At 41.3% G+C, this 16846-nt stretch overlaps 2 protein-coding genes across 2 annotated transcripts in view; one reads left to right on the top strand and one right to left on the bottom strand.

Annotated features, from left to right (window-relative positions):
* The window catches only part of LOC127278968 (RNA-splicing ligase RtcB homolog), a 77479-nt gene that overhangs the window by 30495 nt on the left and 30138 nt on the right, over positions 1-16846 (top strand). The window lies entirely within an intron of this gene.
* The window catches only part of LOC127278967 (putative thiamine transporter SLC35F3), a 29008-nt gene that overhangs the window by 3566 nt on the left and 8596 nt on the right, over positions 1-16846 (bottom strand). Inside the window, exon 10 of the mRNA XM_051300964.1 lies at positions 221-507. Within this exon, the coding sequence (XP_051156921.1) occupies positions 221-507 (287 nt within the window). The remainder of the gene's footprint in view (positions 1-220; positions 508-16846) is intronic.

Below are 16846 nucleotides of genomic sequence, written 5' to 3'. Positions count from 1 at the left end.
TATCAGCATAATTTTCATATATTTTAAGGGATTAATAAATTAATACTATTGCAATCATCTTTGGCAACGTGGAACTGCCGGGCATTTAGGATTTATTTGTGTTTTCAGTTGCATTTTTCATATTTAAAGATGGTAATTTAAAAAAGAAGTAAGGCAAAAATAGATACGTTTATAATTTTCGACGGTTGATTATATTGATTTTTCTCAGTAATTGGCATACCTTGAACTTGAGAGGCGGCGTGTGAGCGTTGGTAGTTGTTAATATTGGATGATATTGAAGTTGTGGTTGAAGTAGGGACTCGACTTGTAAGTTCAGGGGATGATGACAAAGGGTTGTTTGCATTTTGAAGATGGGACGAGTTGATCTGGTTGTGTCCAGGAAGTGGAAGGAGTGTTTGCCCTTCTCCGTGAGCAGCAGAAACCCCATAGTTCCGTCGAAAATTACGATGCTGGAAAGATGGTTTCCGGCTTCTATTCATAGCCCTGCTCTGATTCTTCGGATGTGTACTGCATCCACCCCATGCATATTTATTTTTATTGTGTTACATCTATAGAAGGCTCCCAAACTCTTCTAATTTTATTTATGTTTAAATAATTTGTAATTTTCCGTTATTTAAAAATTTAAAAGAACTTTTAAAGTAACAAGTACAGTAACTGACGCTTTATTTTTTTAAAATGGGCCAATGATTGTAATATTATGCTCGCAGGATGAAGCTAAGATTTTTTTAATTAAATAAATTTTTAGTGTCTACTATAACACCATCTCTTGATACTTTTACGCATTATATAATTATTATCAATTTAGAGACTTCTAGTTTTCTGATGTATGATTAAATGTAAGTGTACTAATTATAAGATATTTCATCCCGCTTCTGCCTATTGACATCGTAAGTCGTAAATCATATCACACATAATTGAAAAAGACAGAATTCTTCTTGTTGATCTCATGTTAAAGTATACGTTGTACGATTTTAATGTGCGTTAGTCCAATAGATGCAGAATTTAATAAGCTGTTAAACGGTTTTTGTTCTATTTTTCTAACATATATTGATTGAATTATTATAGCTTAACTCTCTGCTTATGTTAATCACCGCCTAGTGGCGCTAGAGTTAGGATAAGTTAACATAAGCACTTGAACACATGTGTGTTTTAAGACAGTACTCCTATTAGCCGTACCGACAATGTCTGACAATATTAATTCATTTAAATAAAATCTGTTAAAATTACAGGGTGATAAAAAATCATGTGTTTTTTTAGAAAATAAACGTCAGTCGCTGTACTCATTTTGATAATTATCCTGATAAAAGAATCGGATTATATTCAGGTAATTTTGCTTTGATTCGCTATTTTCTTCAGCACCTAAATTATAATTTTCGTATATCCTTCTATTTCATTATAGGTCAATCCGCTCCCAATCCAAAACTGTATTTTATTACTTTAAAAAAATAATTAAAACTCAGTTTTCGAAACGAAGGGATTGATTTGAAATAACATGTTGATAGAGACGGATATAAATATAGATTCAGATAGAAACTGATTATTTTAATCAGAGCAGACAAGTATTGATTGGAAGCAAGAAAATCTATAAACTACTAACTGACTTTTTACATAAAGCACATGAAAGCACGTGGTATATGTCCCAGTGGGAAAAGCACGATTGGCTAAATATTGGTTCAATATTGGGAGCACGTTTGCCAATCTTGGTCCATTATTTTAGGCAATATTGGACCAAGTCTGGGAGTGTAGAGACCAATTCCAAGACTCGAATTTCAATATTGGTCCAATATTCAACCAATATTCAAAAATACAAAAAATCAGACTTCAGCCATGATTAAAAAAATTAATTATTAAAACTGAAATATAATAACATTTTTTGTTATATTTATGTATTATATTTTATTATATATAATAAATTATTATTTCCCTTCGGATCACGGGTTATATATAAAATCATCCGCAATAAACGGAGAAAAAGAAAAAAATTTTCTAACGTCATGCTAGACATTAACAATTATCAGCTAAATAAAAGAGATATTGTAAAGATTCTGTACAAATCGTGGATACTTATACCCTAACCGATTGATGTTGTTTATGAGAGAGAAAAACACTGTCATCTGGCGTATAGTTGGAAAATTAACGTAGCGCGAAATTCAAACTGCATGAAGGAAAAACTGTAAGTATAAAGAATTAAAATTAAAAAAATTATTTGTGACCATTATAACATTAATTAAGTTTTGTTTAATGCAATAGTATGCATTCTTAAGTAAATACATTTTCAAGTAAATGTTTATATACTTACAGTTTTTCCTTCACGCAATTTGAATTTCGCGCTACGTTAACTTTCCAACTATCCGCCAGATGGCAGTGTTTTTCTCTCTCATAAACAACATTAATCGGTTAGGGTATAAGTATCCGCGATATGTACATAATCTTCACAATATCTCTTTTATTTAGCTGATAATTGTTAATGGCTAGCATGACGTTAGAAAATTTTTTTCTTTTTCTCCGTTTATTGAGGATGATTTTATATATAACCCTTGATCCGAAGGGAAATAATAATGTTATTATATATAATAAAATATAATATATAAATATAACAAAAAATGTTATTATATTTCAGTTTTAATAATTAATTTTTTTAATCTTGGCTGAAATCTGGTTTTTTTGTATTTTTGAATGTTGGGCCAATATTGAAATTCGAGCCTTGGCATTGGTCTCTACACTCCCAGCCTTGGACCAATATTGGGAAAAATAACTGGTCCAACATTTAGCCAATATTCAGTCTTGGCAATTTCCCACTGGGGTATGTTAAATAAATGTACCATTAAATTTTTTGCTAAAATAATATTTTTCATATAGGCTATAATAATGTAATACGGTGAAAAATTCAGCTACTTTGCTATGTATGTGGTGTGATAGTGCTGTGTGTTTTTGCAAGGTGGAGCAGCAGTTGCACACAAAAGAACAGTTTTTAAAATTTTTAATTATTTTTTTTAAATGAAAAAGAGCATTGTTTTTGGTAACGATGTAGAAAGTGATCATTATTTAATAATTAAATTTTTATTAACTTTAGTCGTATTTAACATTCTGTAGAGTATCAAAAACTTTAAATTATTTTTATAGATTATAAAGTGAATCGAAATATATCTTTAAAAATCTACAATTAATTTAAGTGAAATGAGTAAATACTTCAAAAAAACAATAAAAGGAAACAAAGTGCAATCTATCAAAGCTTTAAAATCTTGACACAAAAAACTGCTGTATTTAAGTGGCATAAAATATATTATGAATGATATACAGAATTGACTTAGGGATTTGAATATTCAGGATATCCTACTTGGCTTTTGGAAAATAGGATATTCGTAGAATGTTTTAGAGATTTACTTAGATATCCTAATTTCCAAATTCTCAGCAGTAGGTTCATAAAACATCCTAAAATATTTGTAGCTGTATGAGTAAAAGTAATCGATAATGAAATGGACATAGCGCTGCCGTTCGTGTTGTCATTGTGTTATACTTGAGTTTTATTTATTTATTTTAGTTTTTTATTTATTTTAGTTATCAAATATATGTTTTTCTTATGTAGAAATCTCTACTGAAAATTCCTGTACAAGATCTTATACAAGAAAATGTACAAGTTCAGCATCTGAACTTGTGCCAGTTCTGATTCAGAAAATGTACAATTTCGGCCCAAGAATTTGGAACAAATTCTTGTATTAGAATTTGTACAAGATCTTTATTTGCACAAGAACTTGTATCAGAAAATAAACTTGTACAAGAAAATGTACATGTTCTCCAGGTAAGAGGGGAAGTATTAAGAAGGATTGAAATACTTGAACCTTTGTATGGAATAGTGGAAATTATTTACTGTTTTTGAATTCGATTTCTGTCCAATACGTTTGTAACTCATGATATGAGCATGTTTGGAATTTTAGAAACTTACAATATTTTTTTACTGAATACTTTTCAGTTTTAACTTTAAAAATTTTTTTGGACAAAGATAGTATTTTTTTCTGAATCCATTTCAATTCTAACTTCTGAAACTTTTTTAGAAAAAAACATTTAAATTTGAAGAAATGTTGTGGAAAGTGAAATTGTAGTGCTTAGGCGACTATACGTCAAATGATTTTAGTGAAACCATTTTTCTAGACCAACAAATCTAACGTCACTCTCAAACAAGTGGCTAGATTATGTGGAACTTCGACTTCTGGGTCAAAAAGTGAAGAAACGTCTGCAGTCGTTTGATCCAAGTTGACGGCTGGATACAGACCGCAGAGGAGATCCTTAAAAACATTATACAAAATAATGGTGATGAGGGAGACGATGATAGAAATGAGATCCATAGGTCGGAGGGCAACAAACCACCGGTAGGCTCAGGAAAGCAGGAATGGATAGACTCAGACTTCAACGACAGGACAAAAAAACAATCAAAAATGAGTCCAGAATAATCTGAAATCTTTATGTAGAAAATCTGGTATTAGTTCACATTAATCCTGATTTAATCTGTTAAAAAATCCTAATATGAAATGAGTGTGGAAAAATTGGGAATTAATATGTACAAAATCAGCAGTCGCAGTCAGAACAAAAATCTTAATCAGAAAGGAGTCCACATTAGTCGGCAATGTGTGTGTAACAAATTCGGATTTAATAAGGTATAAAATCTTAATTGAAAATCTGTATGTAAAAAATCTGGTATTAGTCAGCAACAATGTCTTTTCCGCACTCATTTCGGTTTAGAATGTTATAACAGATTAAGACCGAACATTTTACCTACAAATTTCAGATTATTCTGGACTCATTTTAGATTAAGTTTTTTGATCGACCTAGAATCGAATTGTTTTCATAGAAATTAAGTTGCTTTCGCGAAATCTATCGTCAAACTGATGTACGCAGGCGTGACGTACGAACGTTCACGGGGGGCGGCGAATAGGGCCGATTAGTTATTTCGTAGGCCAGGGTTGACCATAGGAGCGAGAGAGACGGAATCATAGGGATGATCCAAGGACCGGCAGGGGAATCTACCAGGCAGTTCAATTACCCGATCGATTGAGAGCGGACGTGCTCTCATCCTCAATCAATTTAATATATATCTTTTGTATATCTTTTAATTAAATTAGTTAGTGTTTAATAAATGGTTTTTCTTTGAGTTAATTCGGAGTATTTTAATAAGAGTTTTCTCCTTGGCGAATTCTTCCCACATCTCGAGAAGCGGCGTCGGTCAAGAGTCAGCTGAGCGTCATCGAGGTAAGTGTGTTAGTGTTGGCCTGCCTCAACGTCCGGCATCAGACGTTTATATGTTTTGGAGGATCCCCTTTTTGAGATTTGTTGTATAATGTGTATTTTGAATTGGCGGGTTCAGATGCCTAGTTTATGTTAATTGTAAATTATAAAAACCCCGTTACAATTCTGGCGCCCAACGTGGGGCGACGCCAAGACATTGAGGCAGAGGAAAATTTTTTATATGTGTAATTAAAACTATTTATTTGGAGGTATATATGGATTTGTGACTTTTTATTTTATTGATTGAATTTTTGTGTATTTGTGTGGCCGTGTATATTGGGAATATACATCGGGAAATTGAACTCAGTGTGTAAAACTAATTTATTCGCCATGTGCTCGGACGTGACGTCACATTGAGCGAAATTGGCGGTATCAGGAATTACGTCATCGGAACGAAAAATCGCGCGCAAGTGTTTGTGGCCTTTTCGGTTCTGGTAAAACCTGAAATTAGTTAAATTAATCAAGAAAATTAGTATTGATTAGTGTTGTGTTTGTCGAGATTAATTTTATAGGAATTTTTTTTTTCTCTCTCGGAAAATTCTTAATTGATCGAAAATTTTTAATTAGTAGATTAAATAATTTTTTTTTCTCGGCGTGTGTGGAAGTGACGTCATTCGCGTTTATAGTATCGTGAGAAATCTTTTCCGCGGGAAATAAGATTTTAGACGCCATTTCCAAAATTTTGTGTGAGTGGTGAAAAATTCTTGCGAAGAAAAATTTTAATTTTTTTTTACGACTTGTCGTGGACAAGTAAAAGAATTTTAAATTATTGAACATTTTATCAATTTTTAAACTCTGGCTTGCTCATTCGCAAGGTTAGCAAATTTTTTTTAATTGTGTTTGTTCATTATTTATTTTTTTTTGAATGTTGAAAAATTTTTTTTTTCGTAGAGGCTCGCGTGGTGTGTATTTTAAATTCTTTTTCTTTGGTGGCTGCATATTAATGCAGGTTGTAGATAAATTAATATAAGATTAAAAATTTTTATTTAATTTTTATTGTGTGTTGTACGCTACTATTTTATTATCGGCGTATTTTTGTCCATTTTAAAGAGGGCGCTAGCTACAAACTAGTTAGCAAAAATTTCTTTTAAACTAACGTGTCAATAAATTTTTTTTTGTGTGTGTATTGGCAGTTACTATTGTCCTTTCTTAATCCGCCGTGGCGCTCCCGGCTTCAGAATAGGGCGCCTGTAGTCCACTGCATGTCGTAAAAGGCGACTAAAATGGGTGCGGAGGGTTGTACCCATCTAGCTAAGTACCGCTTCGACGGAGACGCTGAGATGGGACATTACCGATGATGTATGAACGCACTACGCCTGCCAGGTGTTCACCATGTGAAATGGGACCCTCCCCGTGCAAGGTGGCCGTGGAAGTCCGGCCGGAGAATTTGTCTTCCCGTATCCCATCGCGTGTCGTACGAGGCGACTAAAGAGGGAAATTTGAACGCAGTACGCCTCCTCGTCCGGAGGCAGGGTGAGACCGTTGTGGTTTCAGACTGCGGTCTGACACTTCGGTCTGGGAGCGGATGTTCCACGTGGTCCCCGTTTGGAAGTGCAGGATTCTTGTCCTCGCTAACTCACGCCCACTCCTGTTGGGGTGTTATCGGGTCCAAGATGAATGTTACTAACCGTTCCGCCATTTCATTGGGCACCCTATTGTATGAGTGTGTGTGTGAATGAGTGTGTGTGACCACCAGACCATCGGTGGGTGGAGCTTAGCTCGGAGACGGAACCTCCACGAGGTCCCCGTTGGGTACTTTGATTCCCTTCTTCCGCTCAAGTTCTACTTGCACGGGCGAAGGGAATCAATGCTAACCGTCTCCTCCTGGAAGGGCACCCGGTCTTCTTCGCCGTTTTGGTCCCTAAGGACCTTACAACGGCAATTTTTCCCTCCTCTTTCCCCATGGTGCATCGGTAGCGAGGCGGCTTGCCAAATCGCCGCCGTTTCAACATGCCGGCAGTGTTTCCGCTAGAGAATGGATATGCTTATAACATCGGGAGTATAGCCCTTCATGGGCCCAGGTATCCCTTCTCTGCCTCGAGCATGAAAATAAGCGCAATTCTGTCCTTTCTTAATGTTGTGGCACCATTTTGGGTGGAAAAATTTTGAAAAATAAGCCAATTGAATTCGAAACTTTTTTTTTTGGGAATTTGAAATTTATTAATTATTTCAACATGAGTAGGGGGTCCGACGTTTTTAAACGACAAATGGAGGCGGTTCTGAGAGACCCGAAGGCCCGAAAAATTTGGGAACAGGTCAAACTAATGACAATTGAAGATGTCGTTTTCGAATTAAACAGTCAAGGATGCAGCATCAAAGGATCAGTCCAAGTGCTGTATGAACGACTTTTGAGGCTCCGAACAAGAATTGTTTTAGGAGAAACATTGTATGTGCCGTGGGCAGATAAATACGATGCGGCAGATTCATCCAACGTATTCATTTTGGAAGGACTTCCTGGCCCTTTAAGGAAAAGGAGTAGTAGATCGGATTCAGTGGCCAGTGAGCGAGAGGAATCACTGGGGGCAATAGGGGGGCAAAATAGTGGCGCTGATATAGCGATGACTGAGGAACTCAATAGCACTGACGAAAATGATTCGATTGGATCACAGAGGACACAGATACCCAGGTCCAGTGTTGGCGGAAAAGAAGTGTCAATGACGGGTGATGTCAATGCGGGCGCTAACTTGGCCAGTTTTCCTGAAACTTGGAATATGAATCATATCGCACAGTGGCTACAAAGGGGGCCTGAAGCACAGACCTTTTTCACCCACAGCCAAAAAACAGCGTTAGGTTGGTGGAAGACGGGTACTCAGGCTGGCGCCGATCAACGGGGTGGCAATCTAGAAGCGGACACACGAAGGGGTCCACTTACCAATGAGTTACCTCAACAAAGATTAGGTGCCATCTCTAAACAGGGAGTAAATCAGTCTACAACTAGTCAAAAGAGTGCAGAGGTGACAATTGACGAAGTGTCGAAAATAGTACAGGACATGAAACGTGTATTAGAGGCCCCAGAATCTAAGGAGTGGGGACGACGGGCTAAGGGTGAGCCCACACCAAAGAGGAAGAGGCCCACAGGACATGAGTCCTGTGGTGGGGATAGCGTCAAGAGCTATCACCCTGGGGACAAAAAGGACAATTATGACAAATCTAGGTTGAGCGACAGGCAGTCATGGCAAACATTGTCGTCTTCGGAATCGGAAAGCGATTCGGAGAGTGTCGAAGATAGGCGGGACCGGAACCAGCAATCCAGGGTGGATCAGGGGACGGTCAGATTACTTAAAGACTGGGAGATTAAATTCTCGGGAGGCGAGAAAGAAGACCCAGAAGAATTTATCCAACGATTGGAGGATTGCAAGTATTGCAATGGCCTGAGTGATGGCCAAATTCTCAGGGCAGTCCCAGGAGTTCTGCGGCAGTCGGCCACGAGGTGGTTCAGGGTGGTGAGGGATGAGATTGGCTCATGGAAAACCTTTAAAAAAGTTTTCATGAGAGAGTTTGCTAGGGTATTGGACGATGATGACATTTGGGACGAGCTCAAAGCCAGAACCCAAGCCAAAGGCGAAAAACTCTCGTCATATATCACCAATCTAAAAATGATCGCAGATCACTTTAAGAGGCCCCTATCGGGAGATAAAATGTTGAAAATAGTGTTCAGAGGACTGACACCCGAATATAGGCGGTTCATTGCAAACCAGGAGGTGCAAGATTTGGGTGATTTGGAAAAATACGCGAGGAGATACGAGAAGATTCGTGATCTGGATAAGCGTTATATGCCACCACCCACTAAGGAAAAAATGAGATTTCCATCGGCGGCACCAAGAGGTGGAGCAAAGGCAAGCAAGCTAGATGCGCTGCTTGAGGATTCTCTGTCGGATTCGGGGTCAGACAAGGACAAAAAGCCAAAGAAAAAGTCCAACGCTAGAAAGAAGAAGGTGACCAAGAGGAAGGAAGCTGAGGAAGTCGATGCATTCCAAATGCAAAAAGGGCAGTGGAACTCGGGAGCAAACAAAAACGGGGCAAAACAGTCAGCACGACAGGCACCCGTAGCAGTAGCTCCGAAGAGGTTTTCGGGACAAAGAGTACCCGAACCATCGAGGCCGGTCAGTGGTACTGTACCGGAACCACGGCCATTTTTAGGCACCTGCAACATGTGTCAGGTGGTGGGACATAGGGCGTCCCAATGTCCAACGAGGGTCTGTTTCAAGTGCAGAGTCCAGGGACATTTTGCTTCGGAATGTCCGAATAAACAATCGGAATCTCTTGGTGGCCAGTGTCAGGTCTGTGGGACCAAAGGCACTGTGTTTAAAAATTGTCCAACTTGTGCCCCATTGCGAGCAATGTGGGGAAACGAGTTTGGGGGGGGACCGACAAACCCTCCCCCCCAACCTTAGGCTCAGTCACCACGAGTGAAGAGGTGTTCCTGAGAGTGCAAGAGAAGGTGTACTCTGATGAGAGTGGGGAGGACCCACTCAAGCTTCAACAGGAACAGAGTGAAGAGCGGAGGGGTGAGTGTTCACCCAGATTGAGAGTAGTGCGTCAAACTCAAATTGAGCAGAGGAGGAGTGAGGAGGACTCACTCAAGGCTCAAAATGAGAAAAGTGTGTTAGAGAGGAGGGGCGAGTGTTCGCCCAGTGTTAAGTCTGTGAGACAGACTCAATTTGAGCAGAGGACGAGTGAGGAGGACTCACTCAAGGCTCAAAATAGAGGGATGAAGTGTTGGGGTGAGAGTTCACCCAGCGAAATGACCGTGGGTCATTCGCAAAATGAGTCGCTGGCGAGTGAGGAGTACTCACTCAGGGCTCAACAAAACGTGTCTAGTAGAACGGGTGAGGGATCACCCAGTGATATGGTCGTGGGCCATTCACAAAATGAGTTGCTGGCGAGTAAGGAGAACTTACTCAGGACTCATCTACTAGTCACAAATGGTAAAGGTGAGTGTTCACCTAGTGGAAAGTCTGCGCGGCAGACAAATAGAGTTTGTTGTTCGAGTGAGGAGGACTCACTCCGTATTAAGAGAGGGACAGAGTGTCCCAATGTGTGTGAGACACCAAACATTAGTGGCACTGGGACACATTGTCCCAGTGATCAAAGGATAAAACATCCTACTAGTGGTGTTGGTGGGACTAATAGTGCTGAATATTTGGCAGCACGTATAGTCCAGGGGAGGGGAGAAGTTGCAAGTGATGCAACGGAATTCCCCGAACCTAACGAAATGGTGGATGGGACAAGGGCTGAAAACAGATACTTTTTAAAAGTAATTATCGCGGATCGTCCATATATGGCGTTGTTCGATCCTGGCGCGATGATATCAGTCGTAGGTCCCAAATTGGCGGCCAAGTTTCGGGAAAAATTAGAGGCGGCCGATACAGCGGTCCAGAGTGCCCTTGGTGGATCAACGAGTACATTAGGAAAGTTGAGATTGTGGTTGACAGTCGACGGTCATTCACAATCATTTGAATTGAAAGCAATTGATTCTTTGACTCAAGATATTATTTTGGGCATTGACTTTTGCAAAGACATGGACATGGATGTCCAATTGGGTGAGGGCCTCTGGAGAATTAAGAAGGGTGAGTGGCATGAATTTGCAACTCAACTTAATAAGCGGGATCGTGGCGATATTTCTGCGGAGTGTGCAGGAATATCGGAGTTGACCGATGAACAGCGTGAAGAAGTTCAACTAATGGTCAACCAGTTGGTACTTCCCCTAACGGCAGAGTTAGGAATGACATCCTTAACCGAACATCACATTCGTTTGAGTGATACGGCACCGGTCAAGCATAGACCACGAAGGATGTCACCCATGATTCTTGAGTGGCTCATAAAAGAGGTTAAAAAGTTGTTGGAGCAAGGGATCATTGAGCGTGCTGCGAGCGATTGGAGCTCAGCACCAGTGGTTGTAAAAAAAAGTGATGGCACTTTACGGTTATGTTTCGACTACAGAGATCTGAACAAAGTAACCATCAAAGATGCTTATCCGATCCCTAGTGTGGACTCAATATTGGATAAATTACGGAAGGCCAGATATATATCCAAAATAGATCTGAAGATGGCCTATCATCAGGTACCAATGTCGGCGGAGAGTAAAAAGTTTACAGCGTTTTCAATTCCAGGCTTAGGGTTATTCCAGTTCAAAAGAATGCCCTTTGGACTAACTAACGCGCCTATGACATTTCAGCGGCTGGTCGACTCTTTGTTCGGTCCAGAATTCGAACCAGTGGTGTTCGGGTACCTAGATGATATTATTATCGTGACAAACGATTATCAGGAACATCTACATTGGTTGGAAATTGTCCTAAAGAAATTAGCTGCGGCTGGTTTGGTAGTGAACCCGAGTAAATGCGAATTTGGTTGTTCGAGGGTCACGTACTTGGGATATGTTTTGGATAGAGATGGTTTGAGGCCAGATCCGGATAAGATAGCGCCGGTTCTGGATTATCCAGCTCCACAAAATATCAAACAACTTCGTAGATTCCTAGGAATGGTAGGATGGTATTCGCGGTTTATCCAGAAGGATAGCGAGCTTAAAATACCACTTTTGCGGCTACTACACAAGGATAAGAATTGGGTATGGGAAAGTGACCAACAAGAGGCGTTTCAAGAGTTGAAACAGAAATTGGTTTCGGCACCAGTGTTGGCCCGTCCTGATTTCACTAAGCCGTTCACGATACAATGTGACGCAAGTGACTCAGCGATTGGAGCTGTGCTTACACAGGAGACTGAGGATGGCGAACATCCCATTGTTTATGCCAGTAGAGCATTAACATCGGCGGAACGCAATTATAGCGTTACCGAAAGGGAATGTTTGGCCCTATTGTGGGCAATTCGTAAATTTAGACCATATGTGGAAGGCTCTAAATTCAAGGCCATAACGGATCATAGTGCGTTAAAGTGGCTGAGGAATCTGAAGGATCCTACAGGGCGTCTGGCACGTTGGGCATTGGAGATGCAGCAGTGGGATTTCGACATCGTACATAGGAAGGGTGCGAATCACCATGTACCAGACGCATTGTCTCGCATGTTCGATGAAGAAGAGGCCGAGTTAGCGGCCTTCGAGACAATCACAGATCCGTGGTATTTGAAGAGGAAAGAGATGGTCGTTAAGTTTCCGAAGAGGTTTCCTGGCTGGTTGGTCGAAGAAGAGAGGTTATATCGTCATCGGAATGACCCATTATTACTTCCGATAACTGGCGATGAAGTGGGGTGGAAATTAGTGGTTCCACTTGAGTATAGAGCAGAAGTGCTGAAAAACGCACATTCTGAGATTTCGGCGGGACACTTGGGCATTGAGAAAACGTATCAGCGCGTAGCTCAGGAATATTATTGGCCAGGAGTATGGCATGATGTTCAGACGTTTGTCAGGCAATGTCCCGAGTGTCAACGGTTCAAAGTGTCACAAGAAGGACCTCAAGGTCTCATGGGTCAGAGGATTGTGGAACGACCTTGGACCGTAGTGGCGGCTGATTGCATGGAGTTTCCTCCTAGCAAAAGCCAGAATAGGCACTTGGTAGTGTTCCAGGACCTATTTTCCAGATGGATAGAGGTGAAACCTCTGAGATCGGCGGATGGCAAATCAATTGCCAAGGCCTTCGAGGAGTTGATTTTATTCAGATGGGAAACTCCGAATTTCTTGTTGACAGACAACGGGAAAGAATTCGACAATAACCATCTTAAATCAACACTCGAAGAGTATGGTGTGCGTCATTTGACGACACCACCATATCACCCTCAGGCCAACCCCGTTGAGAGAAGTAATCGGACACTCAAAACAATGATCGCTACCTTTGTGGGTTCTGACCACCGTGATTGGGACAAGCATGTGCACGAGTTCCGTCATGCAGTCAACACGGCAGTCCAAGCGACTACGAAGGTATCACCGGCGTTTCTCAATTTTGGTAGGCAACCTAACCCCGTTAAGAGTTTACGGCGGAAGGTTGAAGAGAAACGATTAGTACAGCGCATTGATCCGGAAGTCTGGTGCGATAGAATGCGTAGATTGGACGCATTGCGGGATTTGGTGGCTCGTTTTATAGACGAGGAAAGGGAGAAACAGGCGAAGTACTACAATCGAAATAAGCGCGAGGCAACGTTTAGTGTAGGCGATCTAGTTTTTTTTTTTTTTTTTTTTTCGACCAACCAGAACATCGGTGGATGGAGCTTAGCTCGGAGACGGAACCTCCACGAGGTCCCCGCTGGGTACTTTGTCTCCCTTCTCCCGCTCAAGATTTTAGAATCCTGCACGGGCGAAGGGGGACAATGCTAACCGTCTCCTCCCGGAAGGGCATCCGGTCTTCTTAATGCCGCTTTGGTCCTAAGGCCTTACAGCGGCAATTTTTCCATACTCGCTTCCTTCCGGAGCAACGGTAGTGAGGAGGCTTGCCAAATCACCGCCGTTTCTCTATGTTGCGTAGTGGCTTCGCTGAAAAGTAGATATGCTTTAACATCGGGATTATAGCCCTTCATGGGCCCAGGTATCCCAGTCGGCCTGGCCGACTCAGCACAATTCTGTAGGCGATCTAGTACTTTGGCGAACGCATAAATTATCGAACGCGAATCAACGGTTCTCAGCCAAGCTGGCTCCAAAATACGAAGGTCCGTTCGAAATAATTAGGCAACTGTCTCCCTCGGTGTATGAATTGAAATCCGAAGATAAGCGGCGAGTGGCCAAAGTTCATGTCTCGGATTTGAAAAGATATATACCTCCTCGTAAATAGAGTTAAGTAATGGTCGAGAGTGGTGACTAATATATTTTCATTTCAGATTGGATGCCCAAACGGCGACTGGATTTACCTTCATCATCATCGAAGAGAAGGATGTGGCGAAGTGGCTGTGGCTCCCGTCGGGGATGGAACGGTCGTTCCTCAGTGGCTAAAAAGTCGCTGCCGGAGTTCTCACCTCCTGCTGTGACACCGCGGCTGGACAGGATGGAAGCCCTGGTCCAGAGAGTGTGCGAGGAACGAGGCATTACCCCCACTCAACCGGTGGAGGTGGCGGAACTATCTGTTCCTTGTGATAATTCGGTGGCCCGGTTGAGTGGTGAGTTGAATGAGGCTGCAGTTGTTGAAGTGGCTGAGACCAGTGTGGAGGCGTCCACGGACAAAATGGTGGCCACCGGGGCCGTCAAGAAGGTACTTCGTCAGAGGCGTGACCCGTACCAATTGGAACGTGCTCCCGGTGAGAGTGAGGAAGCGTGGGAGAGCCGTTTGGCGGTGGCCGACTTGGAGAGGACGGTGGCTCCGGTGGAACTGTCCCCGGAGAGAAGAGTAGAGCGGCTTCGACTTCGTCAGGAATTCGAAGTCGAGTATCGAAACCGACATCCTCTCAAGTCGGAGAATTACGTAAGTGGTGTGCCTAGGCCCGTGTATAAACCGACGGCGTCCCACTTACCTAAGGAGGCAGGGGTGGCGGAGGTTTGCGCGATCCAAACCTTACCGGCGCCAGCATCTCCAGTGATAAGTGCGAGTGGCAGGAGGCAGTTACCGGCTGTGTTGGCTGGTATCATGTTCAAGGGTTTGGACCCAATACTGACGGATCCCAGGTTGGACCCGCCTATGAGGTCCTGCTTTAACTGTTGGAAGAGAGGCCATCGCCTCTCTGATTGCCCAAAGGAATGGGCAGTTTTTTGCAAAAACTGCGGAAGGAGGGAGGTGACCCTTAGCACGTGTCCACGTTGCTCACGCGTGCATGCCGAGTTCCTGAGTCAACGTGATGGCACCTCGTCGTCAAGGTCATCTCAGCGGCTGGTGGAACGGGAGGACCCTCCACCAAGGAACCGTCGTAGTTCGCCGGTTCCCCAACAAGTTAAGCGGCCCCCACCTAGGGAGGAAAACGTCGAGCCTGAGGCTCGTGTAGTGGCGGCGTCTGGTCCAACCCTTCTCGATGAGCTGCGAGAGTTGGACCAACGTTTGGAGGGAGTTCCACAGGAACTCAAAGAGGAACTTAAGTTGGAGTTCCTCAAGGAGCGTCGTAGTCGACGCCACTAGTGTTGATTTTTCTTTTTGGAAGGGATGACATGAAATTCAATTTTAAGTTCAAAGAAGTATTAATTCTGTCATCTTATTTCCTTAATTTGTTATTTAATTTTAATTTTATTAAATAAAATAAATAAAAAGCAAGTTTATTTTCTTTGGTTTTGAACTGTGTCTAGAATGCTTACTTTCCCCCTTATTTGTTTTTTTTGTGGTTTGGTTTTTTGTGGCTCTTTGTGAGATTGATAGGCGATATTACTGAGAGTAACATCGGCCTAGGGGAGGGGATTGTAACGAAGCATTCGTTAGTTGGGTTTTCGCCTTGCTTTTCTTGTGGCAGTCAAATTAAGTTGCTTTCGCGAAATCTATCGTCAAACTGATGTACGCAGGCGTGACGTACGAACGTTCACGGGGGGCGGCGAATAGGGCCGATTAGTTATTTCGTAGGCCAGGGTTGACCATAGGAGCGAGAGAGACGGAATCATAGGGATGATCCAAGGACCGGCAGGGGAATCTACCAGGCAGTTCAATTACCCGATCGATTGAGAGCGGACGTGCTCTCATCCTCAATCAATTTAATATATATCTTTTGTATATCTTTTAATTAAATTAGTTAGTGTTTAATAAATGGTTTTTCTTTGAGTTAATTCGGAGTATTTTAATAAGAGTTTTCTCCTTGGCGAATTCTTCCCACATCTCGAGAAGCGGCGTCGGTCAAGAGTCAGCTGAGCGTCATCGAGGTAAGTGTGTTAGTGTTGGCCTGCCTCAACGTCCGGCATCAGACGTTTATATGTTTTGGAGGATCCCCTTTTTGAGATTTGTTGTATAATGTGTATTTTGAATTGGCGGGTTCAGATGCCTAGTTTATGTTAATTGTAAATTATAAAAACCCCGTTACAACCTGATTAATTCCGGATTCACTATAGTTACACAAACTTAAAATTTCGGATTGTATCCACTGAATATTGAGAAGAAGTTGAGGTTACTGTCTAAGTAATTGCAAATATTTAAGAATTCGTGAAGGCAATCAGCGTCAGTGATCATCTAATTGCTAAAAGGGGCTTTTACATCACCAAAGATAAATATTTTGAGCTAATAGACGAACAAATCGTCTTCCATATTGTAATTACAATTTTAAACCTTGGATTTTTTTGTCCTTAGTAATTCAATAAACTAACAATTTTTAACAAATTTTGTACCTTATGTACACTACACTTTTCGAAAACTGACCTAAAAACGCTGTAATCAGAAGTTTAAGTCAATTTCTCTAAACACGTAACATAATGAAAAGTTGTCGACCCCCCTTTTTTTGTATGAAGTACAAAAAAATTTAGTAGAAATATTATGTTGCATTTCATTCACAAAATCCATGCAGACCAGTGCAATTATATTAAACAAGATTTATAATTAAATAATTAGCAAAGAGATAACTTGATTAAAAGTATATATTGAGGAAGTAGAGAATATCAATCAATCTAATTCAGGTTAACCTAACTTGGTTTGATTGACACATTAGAAAATACGGTGTCGCTGCCATACAGCTAGTATCTTGAGAATATTAAAGAATCCATCATCTTAGTAGACAATTAAGCTTACCC

The sequence above is a fragment of the Leptopilina boulardi genome, unplaced genomic scaffold (assembly GCF_019393585.1).
Source record: "Leptopilina boulardi isolate dan_hultmark-lab unplaced genomic scaffold, ZJU_Lbou_2.1 LbouV2_213, whole genome shotgun sequence".
In the NCBI taxonomy this organism is placed as follows: domain Eukaryota; kingdom Metazoa; phylum Arthropoda; class Insecta; order Hymenoptera; family Figitidae; genus Leptopilina; species Leptopilina boulardi.
The sequence above is the reverse complement of the archived record's forward strand: the minus strand, read 5'-3'. Positions and strand labels throughout refer to the sequence as shown.